Source organism: Strigops habroptila, chromosome 1, assembly GCF_004027225.2.
Source record: "Strigops habroptila isolate Jane chromosome 1, bStrHab1.2.pri, whole genome shotgun sequence".
In the NCBI taxonomy this organism is placed as follows: Eukaryota; Metazoa; Chordata; class Aves; order Psittaciformes; family Psittacidae; genus Strigops; species Strigops habroptila.
In genome coordinates, this window is record NC_044277.2 from 54155587 (window position 1) to 54178891 (window position 23305).

The following is a 23305-nucleotide window of genomic DNA, read 5'->3' on the forward strand; positions in this document are numbered from 1 at the left end:
CCGGCAGGAGGAGGGGAGGGCAGCCGCAGCAGCACGGGTCAGGGGCAGCAGTCGGGCTCCAGAGGAGCTGGTGAAGGTGGAGCCGGTGCGAACAGAGCCTGTGGCTTGGCGCCACCTGCTGGAGAGTCACCGCCCACGGCTGAGCCGCCCGGCTGAGCGCGCACGGCGGGAGGCGCGGGGTGGGCGGGCGCCACGGCGCTGGCTGGAGCCGAGGGGAGGCACAGCGCGGCCCGCCCGCCCCGCTCCCCGCCGCGGGCACCGGGGGACACCCGCCTCAGCCTCCGGCGGGAGCCAGCGCGGCAACGGCCGGGCGCGAGGCGCCGCTCCTTACCCCGTCCCTCCGCTCGGGGCGGGGTGTGTGTGACCGAGCGCCGCGCCCCCGGCTGGGAAGGAGCGCGCACGCGCGGGGCAGCGCGCGGGCAGGCCGTGGCGGCTGCGCGCGAGGCGGTGGCGGCTCTTGCCCCGCCCCCGCTCCGCCGCGTGAGCGGGGTAACGTACGCGCGGCGCCTGGGCCGTGCGGGCGCGTGCCGCGGATGTTCGTGGCGCGCAGCCATCGCGGCGGATCACCGCGACCTCATCCACGATGTCTCCTTCGACTTCCACGGGCGGCGCATGGCCACTTGCTCCAGCGACCAGAGCGTCAAAGTGAGCGGCCGCCGCCGCCGTGCGCGGCCATGGCGGGTGTCGCGGCGCCGGCCGTGCGCGGCCTGCCGGGGGAGGGAGCACGGGGGTGGCGCGGCCGGGCCGGGGAACAGCCTTCCCCCTCGCGGCGGGAGCGGGCCTGCGGGCGGGAGGGCCCCGTACCGCCCCGCCCCGCCCCGCCGGGCCCGGGGAGCCAAGGGCCGCGCTGGACGCCCGCGTCCCGCCGTGGTGTCGGACGGTGTCGGGCGGCTGCGGGCGCGGGGCCGCTCCGCCGCGGTGCGTGTTATTTGTATGCGCGCGTGTGGCCAAGCGCGTGTAAACGTACACCTTCCGTTCCGCCCCGCCGCTGCGTGCGGGGAAGCGCGCTGCAACTGTGGTGGCTGCAGCAGCGCGGCTCGTTCCGCCCGTTCCGCTGGGGGTCTGCTTTTATTTAAGGGCGCTAAGGGAAGAAGCGGCGGTTTCATGAAGCGCCAGTAAGCATTTTGCCGGTGCTCTGGCAGATCAGAGGGACTGTAAAATACTGGGAACCGTCATTTTGTGTTCCTTTAGAGGGGAAAAAAAATAGTAAATGAGAAGTTAATTGCTTTTGTAAAATTTTTTGCACATACTGAGGAGATGGAGAAAAAATCAGGAGTTACACGGTTAGATTTGATCAATGTAATTTGCAGAGAGCAGTCATATTTGTTGTTAGGCTGTGTGAATGGTTGAGAAAATCACTTTTCCAGAGAAAGGAGGTAGATTTAGGTTAGGACATTAGGAAGAAGTTCTTCCCAGGGAGGGTGATGGGACACTGGTGCAGGTTGCCCAGAGCAGCTGTGGCTGCCCCATCCCTGGCAGTGCTCAAGGCCAGGCTGGACAGGGCTCTGAGCAACCTGCTCTAGTGGGAGGTGTCCCTGCCTGTGGTGGTGTTAGAACTAAGGGATCTTTAAGGTCCCTTCCAAACCAAACATGCAGAATGTGTCAAATGTATCTCAGCCTTAAAAACAAGCGAGCAGCCCCTTCTTCCTGAGCATGTGTTAAAAAGCAGACAACAAACCACCAGCACCAAAATAACTATCCCCCAAAAGTAAGCCAAAATCATGTCAGCCTTTGGTCTGGACTAACTACATAAAAATTGTGGCCTAAAAAGCATGTTGTTAAAGGTGCCAAGAAGTAGGTAGAGCACAAAAATTATGTTCTTTAGCAATGTAAGGTTACTTTCCAGCCATAACAGTATCCTTCATGAGACTGTGTTAAGAAGTTTTACACCACTTGTAAGCAGCAGTGGTATGTCTGGTGTACGCCCTGCAGAAGAGCAGTCGGGGAGAAGTTATGGAGTTGGGCTGCGATGGCAACAACCAGGGTTGTGCTGGAGATCCAGAATGGCAAAAGTGAGGTGACTTTTGGAAATTTTATGTAGTGAGTGGGTGACACAGAGCAGTGAATGCTGGGCTGCCGGGGGTGCCTTGCATCTGCTCACAGTCACGATTGCTTTTACAATCTTTCAGAAAAAAAATAAAATCATGAGGATGATAGAAGATGTGTGGGAAATCAAGAGAAAGGGAGGTTATCTGGCCTGTGCGCGGTTATAAATCCAGGCAGAAGTATTAGAAACAGAAACATGGGCTGTTCCCCCTGAGTTTTCTTTTTGCTCTCCTGCTCTACTTTTGGGATGTTTGCCAGGAGCCAGGGTTTCTGTGACCAGGTCTCACTGTGTGCTGTGATGAGGACTGTGGGGCTCTAGAGAGAAACCAAGTAGTGCTCATGGAACAGAGGGAATGAAGTGTTGAGAATTGTCATAGTTTGTCTTCTGTGACTAATGCAGTCTTTAAAAGAGACAGACTGTATACAGGGGTGCATGTGGCAGGTGTACGCCTCTTCTCCCTGCCTGCAATAGGGATATTTTCAGGGTTGAGTGAAGTGCAGTTGTGTATGAGCCAGGTAGAGTTTTCCAGATAGAAATGTTCAGTGGTGTGTGTGTGTACATATATGTGTGTGTGTATTTAATGACTGTGTTTTGTAGTACTACTTAGTAAGCTTTGTATACAGATTGTATGATTGTATTTTGATTTCTCAATAGGTCTGGGACAAAAGCGAAAATGGGGATTGGCACTGCACAGCCAGCTGGAAGGTTTGTATTTGTACAAATTACACAGTTATAACCATAATCTCTCCTTGTTTTTTTAAGAAACATGTTTAGTTTTTGCTGACTTAGTATAAATATTTTTGTTGTAGATCCTGTATTTCTTATGATAGATACTTTTTCTTTGCTTTTATAAAACATGTCTAATGCCTCTCACTTGAAGCAGAGGCTAGCAAGCAGTCTTATATTATTAGCACTTTGTTATGTTGGCAGACTTTGTTATCAGCAAACATAGGAGTAACTGGTGTTTAGGGAGCTGGAAAACAGTGCTTTCATTTTTAATCGAATATTTGGGTTTTGCATACTGTAAGACAAAAAAAAAAAAAAAAGGGACAGAAAAATAATAAAAAGGAAGAGGTCTGACTGTTAAGTGTTACAACATCAGACCTTTCCCCTCAAACAACAACTTTCTGGGAGCTGCGTCATATAGAGACTCTGCTTCATCGGGACAATTAGTGCATTCAGCTGCTGAACTGTCCTTAGCCTTGGATTTAATAGGATCACAATACAGTAATCCCTATAAATGGAAATACAAGCGAAGCATTTGAATTCCCCTTCTCTAAAAAAGCAGCATTAGGTTGACTAGGTGTGAAAGAGGAGTTTCGTATAAATAAAGGAGGAGATAAGTAATGTTCTGCGTATGCTTTGGAGAAGTGCAGGCAAACTAGAAGCGAGCATGGTAAAGGCTGAAAATTGGAAACAAAGCTGTACTACTTGTATCAAGACAGAATCTTAGTTTGGAACTTAGAGTTTAAAGGAGTAATAAGTAATGCCTTGAAATACAGTTGTAATAATCCCCTTCTAACCATTAACTAATAGCAACAAAACTTTGCAGTGCTTATAGGAATAAAATGCCACAGCTGCTGTGTTAACTTTGAGCGTTATAAAAGAATGTGGGTTTCAAAGGAACAGTCTTACTGCTTCCTAGGATTTACTTCTGCTTCTGCAGAAAGTCATAAAAATACATGATCACTTGCACTAACACACTGATTCCCTGTAATGTTTTGGTGTTATCTTGCAGACACATAGTGGATCTGTGTGGCGTGTGACATGGGCCCATCCTGAATTTGGGCAGGTCCTGGCTTCCTGCTCTTTTGATAGAACAGCAGCTGTATGGGAAGAAATAGTGGGAGAGTCAAATGATAAACTCCGAGGCCAGAGTCACTGGGTGAGACTTTAATGCATTAATTACAGTTTCTATATGTTGTCATATAAACAGATTTATTATGCCTCATTGATTTGTTTGCTTATTGTAACAGCTGAAGCTTTACCCTGTTTAAATTCCAGAATTAAACAGAAGAGTGAACATGAAAATTGTTGTAAATACCAAGTTACTTTCTGTTCCTGAAACGGAGGAAAGCACCCTGCTTACTTCTCTTAATATAAAGCGTTCTTGATGTTGCCAATGTTTTGTTACTTTGTGGCAATATTCCAATATAGAGTAACTATTTTTAAAGCGTTTGGGAAGACAGTTAAATGGCCACATTCAGGCTAATTAGTGACACTACTATTGGCCTTGCTTCATAAGATGTTCCCTGGTGAATAACTTGCAGACATGAATTTTCATCTACAGTGGCATCAAAGTTGTGGGGTGTTTCTTCTGTGAGAAGAGCTCATTTGAAACTGTCTCACACTGTTCTTTTTCATCTTTCAAATGATAGGTCAGGTCTTGGGGGGAAATAGTTTGCTCGGAAGTGGATTTTCTGGGTAGCATTTCATCAAAGGAATTGTAGATCTAAACAGGTTATTTTGCAGTTCTTCATGTGTAATCTTGTATAACTCAGTACCGTGTTCCTGCCTCTGATGTTTTGTTTTGGTTTAGGTTGCTAAAATATCTGCAGTTTTCTACTTTCTACTAAAATTTTCTAACATTAAAACGCATAGCTGTAAAACGTTGGGTTTTCGGGACCTTTGGCACCCAGTGGGGTATGAAAGTTGACTGCCGTGTGTAGGAGGCAGTTGCGATGCATAGTTTTCAGCTCAAACTCATGTTTGCTTGGCAGGAGAGGGGACAACTGGAAAGACATGTTTGTGATTTTTTCCTCTTCAACCCTGGCTAATCTTCCTATCAACTGTCTGCTGTACTCAACCGAGCCCTTATCAGAAATACTTGTTTTGATGCTTCTGTTGGACAATGCTGCATGGTAAACTTCAGCAGCACCAAAATTAGAAAGTGGTGTTGCTGCAGTTAATATAGTCACCAGTAAGAACAAAGAGGACAATTTCAAACTGCCTGTGGCCAATTACTCTTATTTTATGCTTGTGTTATGTGGTTGTTGTGGTTTTGGTTTGCTTTTTTCGTTTCCTGAAGAACATATCTGAACAACTTTTGGGTATCAGAACTTTGATACTGTTGCAAGTGTATCTCTTGATGCTTGAAATTGCATCAGTCAATGATCTGTCATTTCTCCAGTTCATTGGTGTATAAAGATTGGGTTTTTTTGTTTAGTTCTTGATGGAAGAAATAAGTGATCCTATGAAATGGTGTTGTCAGACTTTCATTAGCCTTCCTTAGGGAATAAGTTTTTGATGCGAATTTCTAGCATTTCCTTCAAGAGTGTCTGCCTTTCTTTGCAGGTAAAGAGGACCACTCTAGTAGACAGTAGGACATCTGTTACAGATGTGAAGTTTGCTCCCAAGCAATATGGGTCTTATGTTTGCAAACCTGTTTCAGCAGATGGTGTCGTAAGGATTTATGAAGCCCAGATGTGATGAATCTCAGTCAGTGGTCACTGCAGCATGAAATCTCATGTAAGCTAAGCTGCAGTTGTATTTCTTGGAATCCTTCAAGGTACGTCATTAAAACTGTAGGTTTTGCTTTGTTACTCTTTAAGCAGCAGATCCAAAGAGCTAGTCCTGAAAATTTTGTAGAATTAATCATAAAACATGCATGGAGAAGACCGAGTGTACATTATTCGGAATCTGAAAGAAAGCTGCTAACGTTTCTTTTAATAAAGCAAGTTTGGCAGAGCCAGAGAAGTGTTACAAGAAGTCCCCCATGAGGGACCTGTGTGGAAGTATTCCCAGCTTAATTATTTTTAGCAAGTAATAAACTAGTGTTCTTCATTTATCCCACAAAACTTAAGTGGGATTTTCGTAAGAGCAAGTGTTTATAATGGGACAATGACTATCTTTCTTCCTTAAGGAAGGCATTGCAATAGGTAATAATTTTGACAGCTCTAACAAGGACATGCACCCTTGCCAGTGCAAGAGTACTCAAACCGCAAGAGTCTTGTTGGCACAAATATAAAGCCTAAGAGTTGTTCTTTTAGTTCTATGCCCAGCGGTTCAATCATACGCTTAACCTTGAACAGGAAGGGATCAGAGAGGAGTTTGGGTTGGGTAGTCCCCACCCAGAAGAACAGGAATATGCAAAAGTTCTCCTTTGCTTTCCATCTCGCATCTTCCCCAGCAATAACAGGAGGGAATAACCATTCAGGGCTGAACTGCTTTGTATTCTCTTTGCCCAGAGGCACTTAATGGCTTTCCCTGTAGACACAGTGGGCTGTGTCCTGCTGATCCAGTTATTCTGTTCATTAGCTGTTCATCTGTGCTGACGGTTCGGAAGTACAGGCTTTCACTTTAATGCACGGGAGGGAGCTAAAAGTTGGTTTAAAACCTAGAACTCACCTAATATTTGGCTTTTATCATCTTCCAAACCAAAATGAAATCCACAAAATCAGTCATTGAAAGTAGTGCAGAGAATGCAATCTCTGCCATGAAACTTGTGACAAATACTTGGCTGCAGAAGCGTATATAAATCAGTCCTACTCTGGGAGCATCATTTCGAATTGCCAAATAATGTTCCTTAATGATTCCACCTTAGCGGGTGTATAAAATGGAACTGAATAGCACTTACTCATGTTTCCTTGTGATTCCCCTGTGTTGTGATTTATTTTTTTGTTGTTGTAACTGTTTTGTTTTCTTTATAGATAGTATGTCTGAAATTAAAAACAACTGGCTTGGTGTAGTTTCTGTGGAATCATTTGTAAATATAACAGTATTTATTTTAACCTTTCAGCTCTCGAGCACATTCTCCAATGATAGCTGTAGGAAGTGACGACAACAGTCCAAATATATTGGCTAAGGTTCAAATTTATGAGTATAACGAAAATACCAGGTATGCCAAATCACAATGTATAACATTTGTGGGATCTTAAAGTAGTTTGTAATATGTGGCCTTCTATTCCTGTCATTAGATGTGGAATAGTAAATAATAATACCTTGATTCTGTCTCTGAGCCATTGGAAAGGAGAGGGAGACCTCAGTATGGTAACTGGTGTTACCAGATATTGGTAATTTTGTCTTGTCTCAGTATTCTTTCCAGCAGTTTAAAGGCAGAGTTGTTTCTGTTTCTGCTAATTTATATGCTTACTTTTTCACAAGGAATTAATAGGGCAAAGTTGAAATTTGCATTGCGTTGCGCTGGGCCCTGTTTTGTTCAAGGCAACCTTAAAATGTACGTTTATACTGACAGACTGTCCTGTGGATTACTAGTGTTCTGTGACAGTTCAGTTTGTACAGGTAGGAACTCAGCACCAAGAAAGGTCAGGAAGTGTGTGCACAACCGCTTTCAATTAAATGGTGGCAGAGAACTCATGGTTCACTCAGGGTGATTGGTGTGGGAAAGGAGCCAAGGTGTTCTGTGGATTTATGCCTGGCTTCAGACAATGTTCTCTGTGCATTAACAGTAAAAACAAGTTCTTGTAATTTACCTGGTGGTAAATAAGAAAATGGAATACATGTTTATCGTACAGCGGAGGAGGCCAATAGCGGTCTGCTTACAAGCACAGGAGATAGAGTAAGTTGAGATACAAATTCCCCTTAGATTTGTGAATGGAAGAATCTTTATTTCCCTTTTCCAACTCTGGACAAAAATGTTCTTTCTACTGGAATCCTTGCTTTGTTGTATGATATAGCATACTGTTTGTAGTTATTGTGTCTGATGTCTTCAATTTCTGAAGAAATCTGCTTGTAATTATTATTTACAATTAGATTTATTTTAAGAAAATGTTATTTTTGCAAGTCTTATAATGTATACTAATCTTTTCCTTGTTTCACTCTGGCTTATATAATTTGCATCACTGGCAGTTTTCATGGCATTAAAGGTTCATTTCTTATGCTGTACAGGAAATATGCCAAAGCAGAAGCTCTGATGACGGTCACAGATCCTGTACATGATATTGCCTTCGCTCCAAATCTGGGAAGATCCTTCCACATCTTAGCTGTGGCAACCAAAGATGTCCGAATTTTCACACTAAAACCTCTAAGGTGAGTTCAAAAGGAAGATAGTTTGGTATGATGTGGTGCATACTATATAGTCTTCTTTTAACAGGGTCTGCGAAGCAAAACTAGTAATCTATGCAGGATTGTTTTTTAGCAGCCTGATCTTTAAGATGACAATATTGTGAGCAAGTCTGTCATTTTGTCTGAATACCTCCTAACACTCCTAATTTACTAACAGTTGTAATCTAAACCCCTTGAAAGATGTTGTCCTCTCTTTTTGTCATCACGTTCAAACGCAGATCTTTAAACAGTTGTGTGCAGAACTGTCACTTTTCTCTTAAACAGGAAAGAATTGACTTCATCTGGAGGATTAACAAAATTTGAAATCCATATTGTGGCACAGTTTGATAATCACAACTCCCAGGTGTGGCGAGTGAGCTGGAATATTACAGGCACAGTGCTTGCTTCCTCTGGTGACGATGGCTGTGTTAGGCTCTGGAAAGGTAAGATACACCTGAAATACATGAGCTTTGTAGTATGCTGAATAGACTTGAGGAATTTTACTCCAAGAATAATATTGGAGTAAAAGTTCGTTTTAGGTTTGTGAATGATAGCTTTTTATATTTCTAAGTAACTTTCTGTGCTGGAACACCTGCCTGATTTAGACTGCTGTGAATTGTTGTTACTGTACTCTCATATTGTTTCACCAGACTAGAGCTATGTAAAGTTGTAATTTCTAAAGTTACTGTATGTACTGCATTACTACCTTTGCCTGCTGCCAAACCCAGAAAATCTGCGTTCAGTCATGGCGTTCAGTCAAACTGACTTTTTTGTGTTTAAATTTCCAAAAGCAACAACAAAACAGTGGCAGTTTCCTCATCAATTCTCATTTGTTTCTCAGTATTTTAAAAAGGAAACTCATTCTTGCTATTGAACAAAACTGAGTTTGAAATCATGGGTAGGCAGAGAATGTCAGACATCTAAAGGGCCAGATCCTCAGCTGTTTGTTGCATTTATATGTTGGTATTGAAGTTCAGTTTGAATTCACACTAGCTGCATAGCAGTTGAAACATCATAGTTGTATCAAAAGCTGAGCTTCAGAAGAGAAACATCATAGTTGTATCAAAAGCTGAGCTTCAGAAGAGAAACTAACAGTGTTTATATATCTGTATTTGCAGCTAATTACATGGACAACTGGAAGTGTACTGGTATACTGAAAGGTAACGGGAGTCCAGTGAATGGTAGTTCTCAAGCAGGGAATTTTAATGCCTCTCTAGGTTCCGCCAATACGAGCCTACAGAATTCACTAAATGGATCATCAGCCAGCAGGTAGGCTCCTTAGTAGAGAGACTGAATTTCTGCAAATAGTCTCTGAATCTTCCTAATTTCATTTAGCTTTCATGTTCGTTTTACAATAGTTTTTTTTTTTTCAAGTGCAATGTCATTTATGTGAATTCTTCTACAAGCTCTTCTGGTTTTGCTCTATGATGGTGTCTGTTATGCCAGTGTTAAGAGGAAAATGAACAGAACTATAAGCCATACTGAATCAAGGAGAAACTTCATCATACTGCTGTGTAACTGCCCTTTTGTTTCTGATACATGTTTAAAAATGAAGCAAAACCACCAGCAACAAATTCTGCTTTTCGCTGTGATAATGCAGCAGAAGGGAAGGAGGAAAACATGGTTCTTCATGTAGGGTTTCAACAATCATATGCTAGCGTTGGTGTACTTGCATTTTTGCAGGTGTAACATCAATTGATGAAAGTTTGGGGTTCTTATTGCAGATTAGTTTGCTTTCTCTGTTTTTATTCTGTAATAATTGCTGGTTAGTAGGTAAATTTAACTGCCTCTTCTGAACACCATTTTAATTTGTGCGCATCGAAATCCAGAAATAGGCTGAGCCCCGCATTTGTGTGGCGGAGTGTGTACATCAACTTTACAGGATGTGTCCTTACGTAAGGACTAGATCTGGCCAAATTCCATAGCAGCAGCTTCCAAGTTTTGTGGCCAACTTTATTTATGTTTTTTCCCAAAGCCTTTGGATAGCCTCCATTACTATCCATATGCAGCTACTAATAGGGCTCTTTACAGTTTAAATTGCTCACCTGTATGGTACTATGACAGTTTGCTTTTGGAGAGTAGAAGTCTTTGCCCCCCCCTCTTTCAGCAGTCAGTCTCGAACGGCAGTTCTGGCTTCCAGATCCCTGGCTGTGCTGAGCAGGGAAGGGCTTTCACATTTTCCCCACAAGATAAATGGGAGAGCAAGAGGTGGTGGTGGGCTAAGTCTCCAGGAAGAAGGGAGGCCAAAAAATGCTGAAATGCAGCCCTGTCTTGGAAATGTGACATCCAAAGCTACGTAACTGTACTTCCTTGGGTTCCTATAGGGAGATGCTGACTATTTTATACCTTTTTAGCAGTGGGTGTCGTTTCACAGTCTCCTTACCTAAGACTGTGCTGCTGCCAGCAATGCTACCCTACCCTACCTACCCCACTGGCTGGTCTTCTCCTTTCCCTGAAGGTGGTAGTAAACCTTTGTGAAACTGAAACTTACAGCATTATTTTAGACTCCTTCTACTGCTCTTTATTTTGAAAGGGGTTTTTTTTGTTTTGCTTTGCTTTTTAATAGATAGTTCTCGGCTCCAATTTGGAATTAACATTTTATTACAGAATTCAGTCTGTGGCTGTGGAATTTGAAAACATATGGTGTCTTGTCCTAGGATTGAGCCTTACTATAAAAAATACACAGTTACACGTTTTCTTTTGTAATCACTTTGGCTTGAATTGCGTAAGCACTGTTGCTAACTTTTGGCTTAGTGTGTTAACACTTATAGTGGAGATTTCTGTGCTGACATTTGACTAAATTGGTACGCTACACAGAATTTATTTTGTCTGTGATTGCAGATACTATATTTCAGTGTCTATATATTTAAACGTTTAAACTAGGTAAGGAAAGCATAGGCAGAGCTGGAAAACTTTGTAAAACTACAATCACCAAACTGTAACCAAAACAGTTTCATAACAAATGATGTAGACTGTTGGAAAATAACTCAGGGCTGTATTGTTATGTTGATGCAATTGTGTGTGTAGATTTATGATACAATTTCCATTCTCCATTTGTATTATGTCCTTTTTAACAGAAAGCAGAGCTGATACCAAGCTAACTGGAGTAACTTTGGTGTTTTGCTGCTTGTTGCATGCACACAGGAATGGAAACCGAACTCCTTTTTCCCCTCCCCAACGCCGTTTGACCTCTCCCAAGACACCAGCACCTGCTAACTACTAAATGCTATTCAGAAAGCCTTTTTAAAACACCTCGTGTATGTTTTTTGTACTAGCCTGCACAGTTTGATACTGTTGGAACTCCTGGTAGAAAAATACATGGAGAGGCTTCTTGTTTGGAAAAAAATCCCACAACCAAGCAACCCAACCCCCAAAACTTCCATCTAAACATTTTTTTGGAAGCTTGTCAAATGAAAAGGCTAGTCCATGACTAAAAATGGGAATTTTTGTCCTTGATTGGGCTGGGAGGAGGGAAGTAACCATTAAAGTAATTTTTGTTAAAATTGTTTTGATAAATAATTCGTTTTGCATTTCATAGTGTTCAGCATTTGATTAAGATTCCTAAACATGACAAGTTTGTAACTGCTTTGTAATATATGCAACTGTTAGTTTGAAAGGATTAAGAAAATTGTGTTTTGACAACTGTACAGATGGTAGCTTTTAATAGTTTGGTACTGCTTCATTTATACCTTAGTATGACTTCAAATAAATGTTTTGTAAGTACTGTCATACTTTCTTTATCCTAAGAAAAGTACTTTTTCTGATATGTACTTGTACATTCCTGTGGTAGTAATTCCATGGAGTAATTGCAATTCTCTAAACGTATCCTAAAAAACGCAAACACTTGAGCCATATAAAGACTGAAACCAAAATGCAGCTTGTTGTGAATTGCCCCATAATTTCATTAATCATACAGCTGTTCCTTTATATAAGTCTGCAGAGCTGTAAACAAGACAGAAAACATCTGTAGGTATCTGATGTAGTTATACTAAAATGCACGAGTATTACGGGTAAGTTCTAATAAAAACAGCAGAAAAATGACATGAAATGGCAGAATTCCAAGTCTTGCATTCACCAAGAATCTGAAATTCCCTCTGAGGATTTTGCAGAATATGTAAATACATGCAAAGACTGTATCTCACTGAAAGTAGTTATTCTCTGTAAATGTATATTATGAAATTTAAAGTATTGTAAAAACAACGATGTTTTTACGTCTATCCAGAAGTGCTATGAAGTTAATCTGAATTAGATGCATATGCAGAAACTGTACCTAGACAATATTTAATGTATACTTTGTGTCGCAAATGAAGCGTTACTAAAAGCTCTGTTACAAAATCACGGGAATTATGGGAGAATGAAAGCCTGTTCATAGCTGTGCTACATTATCCTTTTGATTTCCAAAGCAATCTGTTCTGTCTAAATGTATACTAGGATTATTATTATGGTATTCTTTTTTTCTATGAATTTCAGTGGGAAAAGACTGTATTATTTTCCTTTAAAGAACAGTTTCCAAATTTGTCTTGTTTTGAACACAAGCCTTGATTTCTGCTATTATGTTCTATTGGTTTTGGCATGGATATACTAAAGCCTTTTGGTTTGGTTTTATTTTTTCCAGCATGTCTTCTCCCCTTTGGTTCTCCTTGTATTTACTACCTTTCTCTTTTTCTTGTTTTGTTTTTGTTTGTTTTGTTTTTGTTTTGGTGTTTTGTTCCTTTCTTAATTGTTTCAGGTATTTCTTTCCCCCTCTGGATTCCCCACGGGCTGGATCGAGATGGTCCAGTCATGCCCAGCTCCTTCCTCCTCCTCCTCTGATAGAGCACTCTTGCGATGCTGACACTGCCAACCTCCAGTATCCTCACCCTCGCAGACGATGTGTATCTCGGCCTCTTAATCTATTACCTGAGAATGAAGGGGTTTAACATGTTACTTTAAATAAACTCTGAAGGGCCTTATTCTGGTGTTTGTGAATGCTTCAATTTCTGGCTGCCTTTGTATTTCTTCTCATGTACAGAAGATTTTAAAACACTTGGGGACTTCATGCATGTTTTGCAAACCAAACTACAACATTTGGACCATGTTAGGTATGTATCAAAGGAACATTTTGATCTGTACCCTTTGAACTATGGCAACACATGCAAACAGTATTAACCATGAGCTATTTACGGAGTAGCTGACTTCATGTGCCTGTCTTTTTTTTAATTTTTTTTTTTTTTTTCCCTTTTGGAATCAGTTTAGTACAGTTTGATTTTTTTTTTTCTTTTTGTATATTGCACCAACAAATGTGAAATATATTGATATGTTCTCAAAATTAAACATGCCTTTATCCCTTCAAGAAGTTGTTGAAAACTAAAGGATGATATTGGATCACCTCGCAAAAGCAAAGCCATTCCTGTGTATACTGCAGCAAAGTAATTTGGAGTGTTTGATTACTTAAAAATTTTCCATCTTGCTGGATAAATATTAAAATTTTATAATTGTGGTTGACTAATAAAGTTATTCTAAAAGATCTTTATTAGCATGCTTTTTCTTGTAATGTGGTTTTTGTTGTTTTGTTGGGTTTTTTTTAAGGAGGCTTCTGATCAAAGAGCTTTTTTGATTCAGGTGCCCGCTCTCATAGCTCTGCTGTCAGGAAGTCATGTGCCATTCTGCATATGCAGTTGCATATTACATTTTTCTGGCACGGGCTGTGCTCTGACTTTTCTCATGGTCTGTTGAAGATCTGTAAGGACCACTGGAGGAGTTGGATTTCAAATTATCTCATAATTCTTTTCCAGTGATTGAATAATTTCCTTTGGATGTTGTGAAGAAATAGTACTGACTTAAAAGCTGCCTTTTTTTGATGTGTCAGCACAGGAGCTGGGGGTCAGTGTGATGGCATTGCCTCAAACTTTAGCTGCCGAAAGACAGGCGGGAGGATGAAACTGGACAGCAATTACATGTATGGTTGGGGAGTAGCATTATTGTGCTGAGCTTGTTCAGCAGATTGTAGTGGGAGGAGGCATAAAGGTGGGCTCTCTGAGGCAGAAATCCAAAGTATAATAATGTATTTCAATGTGCTTCAACACACATTGGAACAGGTTGCCCAGAGAAGTTGTGGCTGCCCCATCCAAGGCCAGGTTTTGTCTTAACCCTTTAAAAGGTCACTTCCTCCCTTCAATACAGCAATTGATCTTTTTCTTACTGCACTCTACCAGTTAAAAAAATAGTGTTCCTTCCTTAGCAACCACCAAGAAAAGCAAGGTCGCTGTGTCTAGATAGGTTGCTGTTGCCCAATGCTAAAAGTTTATGCTGTGAGACCCTACAGTGTCTGTTGGGTGTACCTCCGTACCTCCATTAATGGAGGTTACTCCGTACCTCCGTTAATAGGAAAATCTATTCAAAGATATTGTTTTTATGTATAACTATTCTTGATATATGTGCCAGGTCAAAAAAAGGAAAGACTCCTGCTTGCCTTTCTTCTCCCTCCTTTAAATTTGCTTCTGTTACTCCTTTGGAGCCCAGAATAACCTGTTATGATAATAATAAAAGCTGCAAAAAGTTAGAATTTATTTAATGCATTTGTTTATAGCTAGTTCAGCATGGTCACATTATTTTCCTCTGTGCTGAACATGTATTATTATTAGATATCCTGACGAATTCCAGTCACACTTCTTACTAATGGAAACATTCTGTTACAGTTCCAGTGAAAACAAGTCACATTTCCAACAGATTGGCCAAGTAGCTTAACTTCAACAATTGAACTTAGGCTGGTTTTGTGGCTGATGCTTGCCATTCCCCCTGCCTGCCATTTTGCACTGACGTCTCTCCAAACTAGGACCTGTCACTCCATGCTCATCTCTGCTTCCTCAGACTCATGCTTCCTTCTTGCTCCCATGACTCCCGACTATGAACTGTACTTCTGCGTAGGATCTGGGCCCTCAAACATGAGCAGCAGAACCATTAGAAGGGAGAGAGATTGTAGAAGGGCTTAGAAAGGGACGATTACAACAGGTACTTGCAGTACTTTAAATTCATCTAGCACTTTGTAAGGCTGCTGTCCCTCTTCTTCTGAAAGAAGATATGCATTACCCTGTATACTTTAGGTACTCGGAGCACATCTCAGCTTGAAATTCCAGGACTAGAAGGTTTTGGGTCTTGTAGTAGCCAGGAGGTAGCTTTCATTTTTTGTTTTGGTTTCTTTTGTTTGTTTTGAATATATTTGAACACAGTATGAAGTTCTGATGGCATCGAATGTGTGACTTTACACTCTCATTCGAGCCTTTTGCAATCTCCATACCAGGAACACAGCTGGAGAAGTGCACTGTAAAAACGTCCTGGAGTAACACTGAATTTGATTCAGGTCTTTTGAAGTGGTCATGCACACACACACATATGTTTGGAAGGCATCTTCTCATCCTGGACTTAAAACACCACATTTATGCCTCAAAACTGAAATAATATTTTTCCATGTACTTGACATAAACCGTATGTTGCTCAACCTCATCTAAGTGACTCATATCGCAACAATACGATAGAAAACAGCCAGTGATATAAACAGCCCCTGTCACATAAATAATAAATAAATTAAAAACCAGCTTTAGTCAGATTTACTTCTGTTTTAGACGGCTACGCCCTGACCCGGGGCAGCCGGTCAGCCGTCACCGGCAGCACACCTCAGTGGCCGCAGCTCCCCTGTAAGACCCTGAGTTACTCACCGCCACGGGGATCCGAACCTCGCCGCTCTGTCAGCGAACACCTGAGGTAACAGCCCCCTCCGGCAGCGCGCCCCGTCGGGCGTCACCGCAGCGCTGCCGCTGCCCGAGGCAACCCCCGCCCCTCCTCAGCCTCCCGCCCAACGGCCGGCAGCGCACGGCTGGGGGGGCAGGGCTGGGCGGAGCCGCGCGACCCTCGATCAATCACCATCCCCCTCTCTCGTCTGTCTCCTTGTCCGCCCAACGGCCTATCGCCGCCTGTGGTTGGGGCTCGCCCATTGGCTGGGGGCGGGGCTCAGCCGGCGGGAAGGAAGGAGGGAGGGAGTGGCGGGAAAGTTTCGGGGAGGTGAGTGGCGGTGCTGCGCACGCGCCCCGCGCCGGGGGTGGGTCCGAGGCCCGGGGTGGGGAGCGGACGCGCGCGCGTGCTGCTGTTGCTGCCGAACGGCAGGTGAGCGGGTGCAGGGATCGCCAGCCCGCCCGCCCGCCCGCTGGGGGGCGCTGCGCGGGGCAAGGCAAGGCGGGGCGGGGCAGGGTAGGGCAGGCGGAGCGGGAGTGGAAGGCGGGAGCGGGACGGCGCGTGCGGGAGAGGAGGGAGCGGCGGTTTGAAGTTGTGGCGGTTGGGCCGCGGTGCCGCCCCCTCAGGCGGGTGGCGGCGGGACGCGGGGACGGGAACGCGGCGCGGCGGGAACGGGCCCTTGGCGTCGAGCCGCGCTCCTTCCCGGCGGAGACTGGTGACGGCGGCACCACCCACCCCTCGGCTCTCAGGTGGAGCTGTTGTGGCGCTCCCGGGCCGCGGCGGGTGGTAGTGGGGGTGGTCGTGGTGCCTGAAGGGAGCGCTGAGGCGGGGGGAGGGCCCGGGCCTTCCGTGTTGAGATCGGTAGCGTTGCGCTGCCGCCTGCCAAGGGGCGGCCCGAGGTGATCGCGTCACGGAGCGTGCAGCTGCCCAGGTGGTCGGTGCTGTGGAAAGGCAGGAAGGCTGTGTCGATCCGAGCAGCTTTACAGGCTAAATATAGGTTGGCACGACTTGGAGCGTCGGTACTCTTTAACTTGCAGGAGTGCTGCTCCTTTTAGAAAGTCCAAGGAAGTTATAAAACTCTGTACCCCCCAAAAGGCTTGGTGGGAGAGGACTGGAAGTGATTTGTAAGCACGTTTGTGGATAAAGTGCGGTGATTGCCCAAGACCGTTGGCTGAGATGTATAAATAACATATTTTTGACAGCATTACTGTGGCTTGTGTAACTGTACAGTTGTTTTGTTCCTTCTTTCAGATGCTGCTGGACCAGGGCTGATCATGTTGCCAGGCAGAGTGCTATTTTAAGCAACTTTGTGCAGGATGATGGAAAACTTCAGAAATATTGCCGATGAGACATTTCCAAGCTTCTTGGGACATTCACTAAATAGCAGTGCAAGTGTCATTCTTGAAAATGTTACTATTTCCTCAAACCCTGGCTTACCTGTTGCAGCTTCAACTGTTGCCAGGAGTAAAACAGGCTGCGACAACAGGTGAGGCTGTCGGTTAATATCGATTAATAATATAAAAAAACCGGTTGACTGGTTTGAAACATGAAGCTGTGGCTGCCCCATCCCTGGCAGTGTTCAAGGCCAGGCTGGACGGGGCTTGGAGCAACCTGGTCTAGTGGAAGGTGTCCCTGCCCATGGCAAGGGGCTTGGAACTAGATGATCTTGAAGGTCCCTTCCAACCCAAACTGTTCTATGATTTAACTCTGGAGAGAAAAAATTCTGATAGAGTATTCGGTAGATGATAAAACTATTTACTAATCAGTAGCATACTAATCAGCAAACATAGGATTGAGTGTATTAGCAGTGAAAAATCTGCATTAAATTAATAACCCATAAAATACTTTAATTAAATTGCCCTCTAAAAGAGTAACTTAGTTTCTGGACTGATAAGATAACAGTCAGGTTTCTTTTTACTGGACTCTTCAGCTTAGTATGCTCAAGTTTGAAGTTATATAGAGAATAATGTAGTTTTTACATGTGTGCTGTCTTAACTCTATTAACTCTTTAGTTTACCTGAATCTGGCTCATTTGAGAAAAGGGTAGTGTAAGAACTAGTGTTATGGATATGACTTAAAGTTTAACACAATACCTAATGACTTTTCAGCAAGGAGTAGAGCAAAGAGTAACAATTAGAAGCCTTTGCTCATTTAAATGCTGTCCTATGACTTAACAAGAACTAAAATCAGACTTTTGTACCCTGTCTTTCCAGAAGCATGTGTTCTAAATGGGATAGCACTAGCCACTAAAAATGATAATGTGTTATTTCTCTAAAGAAGGAAAACTGAAGAGAGGATCATTCTCCTTTCCACAGGAGACTGGAGAGAGTCATTCTGGGTACATATTTGTACCTGTAAATACAGATTGTCTAGAAAATGCTAAAATATCCAAATAATTGTACTTACAGGAGATGAGTGGTTGTCAATATGTTTGTTTGTTTGTTTTTTCCCCAGTTCTTTGGATAACAGGAGCAGTGCATACTAAAATGATTCTGCTGTGTGTTTTTCCTCCCCACCTTTACAGGCTTTCGGATATCTCTGCATCCTATTTAGAAAGGAAACAGTCACCACCATCAGGATCTCCTCACAGTAGTCAGTCAGATCCTGAGCCAATGGGGAGATTTGCCCTCAGCTTTCGTGATGACACGTAAGTGAGATAGTTAAAATCTAATTCTCTTCTGAAATGCACATACTAGTATGTGATTTATATGACTATAAGCTAATTATGGAATACATCAGAATTTAATTGCCCGCTTCAGCAGCAGCTTCTATTGGCCTTTTGATGCAGTAACTGGAGAGCTCAGCTGTGTATTAACCTATTAGCTTACAGTGTTTGGCAGCTTGGGCAGCTTTTTGTACTAAACCAGCTCCTCCATGACTTCTGAAGAGGGATAGTGGCAGGCTGTGTGGAAGCATCCTGTGCAGTGCTACCTCTTGACCTGCACAGCCCTACATGAACACTGTACTGCAGTTTAATCGACTGATTTGGCTTCATGGAAATGACAGGAATGAATCTTTAGAAGTGACTTTTTTTGTTTGTTTGTTTGTTTTTTTAACTATGATGATTTGTTTTGTTGTCACACTAATTAAAAATTTCCAAAGCATGATGAATTGACTTACTTGAATCTGGCTTGTCTTTACCTAGTTTACATTACATAATGTAGAATTATGCTGATGGTTCTGTTCATGTCATATGTGTGAATAATAGTTTGCACTGATTTAAATCTGTTCTGAGTAAGTATTATGTAGTTTGCATGCTGAAAGGAACATCAATTCCTATTAAATATACCTTCCTTGTAGCTTTGGTGCTTGCTATTTCCTAGCAAATAACTAGTGTTAGTGAAATAGTTTAGAGAGCATTACTAAATGGTGGAAGTGTTGGAAGCTGTTGCGTAGGTTATTCTAACCAAGGTCAAATTTGTTCCTGTTGTTGTGACAGAAGATGCAATGTGTGTCTTTCTCACTGATAAAATTGTACTGTAGGCAGTAGGTCCTGTAGAAACAAAGAATGTGAGATTTCAGAGGGGGAGTCAATGTCTTGATTGTACTCAAGTGAAAAAAAAATCAAACCAAAACATGGAATAATTGCACTTTAGAATTTCAGATGTTGGCAGTGTTCAAGGCTGGGTTGGACAGAGCCTTGGGAGACATGGTCTAGTGTGAGGCATCCCTGCCCGTGACAGGGGGTTTGGAACTAGATGATCTTAAGGTCCTTTCCAACCCAAACCATTCTATGATCTAAAATATTAAAGCAAAAGTATGGTTCCCTCAGCATAGAAATTTTAAGATCTTGCATGATAAGCTTATCTGTCCCATGATAAGTGGACAGTCCCATGAAACCAGAAGTGAAAAAACTTTCTCACAGAATTATAAAAGCTGTTATTTAACAGAACTATATGTGATTTCAGTAAATCGTCTTCTTTATTATTTAGTCTCTCATTTAATGTTATAAAAAGTGTGCTGGTATTGTGGACTTATGAAAATCTTGTCCAGGGTCTGACTTGTTCTCAAATGGATTATGGAACTCAACCGGAATAGACCCTTTTCCCCTGACACTTTTCCATCTCTTTGCAGAAATGAAAAGGAAAGGAACAAACAGAAAAAGTAGAGAGGCATATGTTACACTAAATTTCCTTTTTTGTTTCACACTTTAGATTGTGAAAGTGAAGCCCTTGTAATATTGATATTTATTCCTTTATTGTAAAATGACAGGTAAGAGGTCTGTAGAATCTTTATTAATGGGAACAGCTGAATTCCTAGATACAAAGCCTATTAAATTGGAGAATTTACCAGATCTTTATATCTAGAGATGCTGTATGCTAATGTTGATCTATATATCTCACTGAGTGATTTTTCTTTGACATAATTGTCTTTCTAGGGAAATTGCTACACAAGTTAAGGAACCTCAGCCAGCTTCTGTTGATTTGAAAAAATCTCACTCAATATACGGAGAGCAAGATCAGAATGTCATTGAGCATTTGAATCGCAGTCAAGATGTTTCACTTGAGGTGTTGCCGCGATTGAAAGGTATTAAAATTTGAGAAAAATCGTGTAATTTGCTTTTTATGCTATAGGTATCTTCTCTTGACCTGTTCACTGTTTCCTGGAATAGTCTCAATGGGTTTTGAAAAAGAATCTCTTTGAGTTGAACAAACTGAAAACAGAGAAAGCTTGTGGTTGACCTTGAGTTCTTAGATTTCTTCCCAAACTTTGTACCCAAAGTACAAAGCTAGACAAGAAGCTGGTGAAAATAGTGTTTGCTATAAAATACCCTAACTAGAATGCAAGTAGGAATCTGAATTAATTTCAGCAACTTTACTTGTGGGAAATGTGTAAGTTATTTTCTACCCCTTATCTTTCAGCAGGAGTAGGTCTATGAGATTATATTTTAACTGTCTCTTTTCTTGCCCTATTCCAACCTGTAGTAGATTTTTAACTGCAGCTGTAGAAGCTAGAAACATCCTTTCCTAGTGACATGATGCATGAAAAAGTTTGGAATGCTTGCTGTGAAAACTGTTTTTTGAAGCATAGACTATTGGAAGCAATATAATATTCTCTAACTTACTTTATAAGTGTAGATATTGATATTAAACTTGTTTGGGTTTTTTTGCTAATGACAGTCCTGTGATTAAATTCTGCATGTTCCTTAAAATTCAGTAAATATACTTAGTAAATATACACTTTTAGTCATTACCCTTTTCTAAGCTTTATTTGAATATTTGTGTAGGTTTTCATGAGGTGAGTATATTAATAATATAATAGAGAACGTGTTCACTTGGAAAGTACTATGGTTTGTAAAATAAGTGGGCCCTTATAAAATACAGTTCTAACAGTGACGTGTGAATTCAGTCACTTATTATGGTAGTCCTGAAGAAGTGGTAGTAACTACAGCAACAAAAATCATGATGCTTCGGAAAACAGTCTGCCCAGTGTTTGTGATTGCCTTGTTTGTGACTTGAGAGTGCCCGATTTTATTTAGTTGATCTAACTTGCTGTTTATTTAATGTTTAGAGTTCTAGTTTGGAAATTGCCTTTTATTCCCATCTATTACTTAAAAATTAGGAGCCTTTTTTGCTAAAATCTGTATGTGCATGCTTAAAATGTTCTGTCTTGTGGGACTTGCAGATGGATTATGGGTGGTTATAACACAAAGGTGAGTGGAAGCTGCTTACAAGTTATCAAAAAAAAGAATTGGCCCGGTAAATGAAGTGAAACAGTGGAAGAGAACACTTATTGCTACCTCTGCTAGTTCAACCTGGGACTCCTTCCTTCTCTGCACTGCCTTATAGAAATTCCTAAGGCAGTTATTGTCTTTCATAATTTTTACAGTTCTAGTCCTGATGTAGCCCTGCCTTTTTAATTACTCCCAGATGCTTTAGATCACTGTTATAAGAACATGTAAATTTTGGTGTTGTGCTAATGTGTATGTTTTCAGGCTATTTTTATGGTGTAGGCCAAGACCTTCAAGAGATTTGGTGTACTGTCTTCTAGAATAGTTAGCACTTAGTAGTATAACATAAGAACATAATGAAATACTGCTTACACCACATTCTTTTGTTTCAGATCTGTCAGCTGGAATATGCTTCCTTCCAGACAATAAGAATAACAAGGTGAGAGCTTTTCTAAATACAGTGAAATTAAAGGTTTTCTAATATTAATAATGTAATCGACTTAATTCTGCGAGAGGAAGAGGGAGGGAATTGAAGAGTGTTTACTGTCTTATGTCGTGTATCCCTTAAATTTGTAACAGTGCTAGAATGCTGAATGTATCATGCCTCCCTTTGCCTCCTTTTTGCAGATCATTTAACATAATTAGTACCATGGGAGCATGACTCCACCTAATCTTTCTCAGTTGTGAAAACTGTTGTTTGCTTCTAGCCTCTGCTGTCTTGTAATCCTTTATCAGTGTAAGGACCTTGCATTTAATCCCCATTGTAGTTTAGTCTAGCGAAAAGCCTGCTGTGGAACTGTTTGGAATGATTTTGGAAACTCAAGTAGACAACGTCAACCTGGTTTGACTTGCCCCTGTACCTGTTAATTAGTTTGAGGCGTATCAGTTCAGGTGACTTCAGTGTCCTCAGCATTAAAAACTACACCGTTCATAACAACACTGTCTTTCTGCTGTCTCTGTGTATTGTGTGTGTGTGTTTATCCCACAGCTAGCAAACAGCTACAGGTATTGGCAGGTAGGCCTATGCTTTGGCTGGTTTCATCTACTATGTTAGAGAAGCTGACAATTATGGGCACAGGTACAAGGCAGACAGGAATTGGAGATCTCATGGCACTTATAGAAGATATGCATCAGGCTGTAGCCGGATGCTGTGCGATACATACTCCTTAATGTGTCAGCTGGTATTTACTAAATTGATTTAGTTTTATTCCATTTGATTTTTCTAGGGGTCACAGTGGTTGGTGAGTTGCAGTTGAATGCTCACAGGCTGTCATCTGAAAACCATAATTCAAGTTCCTCTCAAATTCTTTACTTTCTGAACTTTTTTGTTCTCTGTCAAAGATGAGTTGTTTATTGCAAAGAATGTGAGACTAAATCCAAAACAGACATTATGTTGTGCTGTTTTGAAAATCATTCAGGTATATAAAAGATAAAATATTTACAGTTAGCTAGATTCAGCTGAAACACTAGTTTCTAAGTAATTTAGTATGCTCATTTGAAGCAGCACTGTTTTAACAGCACAGGAAAGTATTGAGACTTGTCTGTACTTTCAGGTTGGGATTGCAACTTAATAAAGAGGGGAGCAATTTTTTCGAGAGTAAACTCTTTAATGCAGTGGTTCAGTACTGGGTTTTTGAGGTCTTTTAAGTTTGGCGTCATTGGGATGCTTTTCCCCTCTTTATCCTGTATGATCCCTGTATTTCTTCCTATTCCCATTCTGGAAGGTAGCAGGCAAAGTCCACTGGATCTAGAATGTTTCCTGGGATGAATGTGAGTGGGGGGGAAAGTGGTGGGGGAGTGTTTTGGAATATTATTAACCTTATAAATTATTACTAACTGAATTTATACAATAGCTAGTAACTCCTGGAAACGTTTCT

The 23305-nt window shown here is 41.9% G+C and overlaps 2 protein-coding genes across 5 annotated transcripts in view; both read left to right on the top strand.

The window, feature by feature from the left end:
* Positions 1 to 518: 518 nt before the first annotated feature.
* SEH1L (SEH1 like nucleoporin) lies at positions 519 to 13558 on the top strand. Its single transcript, XM_030470011.1, is given in 11 exon segments — positions 519 to 551; positions 553 to 645; positions 2702 to 2752; positions 3786 to 3932; positions 5342 to 5462; positions 5465 to 5555; positions 6786 to 6884; positions 7895 to 8035; positions 8336 to 8493; positions 9169 to 9319; positions 12780 to 13558. Coding segments are annotated over 11 exon segments (1260 nt in total). The 5' UTR covers positions 519 to 533; the 3' UTR covers positions 12970 to 13558.
* Positions 13559 to 16135: 2577 nt separating this feature from the next.
* Positions 16136 to 23305, top strand: part of CEP192 (centrosomal protein 192) — a 65380-nt gene continuing 58210 nt past the window's right edge. For 2 of the 4 annotated variants that reach the window (XM_030496786.1, XM_030496810.2), the window contains exons 1-5: positions 16136 to 16189; positions 17009 to 17243; positions 18282 to 18404; positions 20136 to 20284; positions 21821 to 21867. In XM_030496786.1, the coding sequence (XP_030352646.1) occupies positions 17074 to 17243; positions 18282 to 18404; positions 20136 to 20284; positions 21821 to 21867 (489 nt within the window). In that variant the 5' untranslated portion in view covers positions 16136 to 16189; positions 17009 to 17073. Of the gene's footprint in view, positions 16190 to 16485; positions 16507 to 16985; positions 17244 to 18281; positions 18405 to 20135; positions 20285 to 21820; positions 21868 to 23305 lie in introns of those variants that run through there. The other 2 variants (XM_030496801.2, XM_030496794.2) reach the window with 2 other exon arrangements.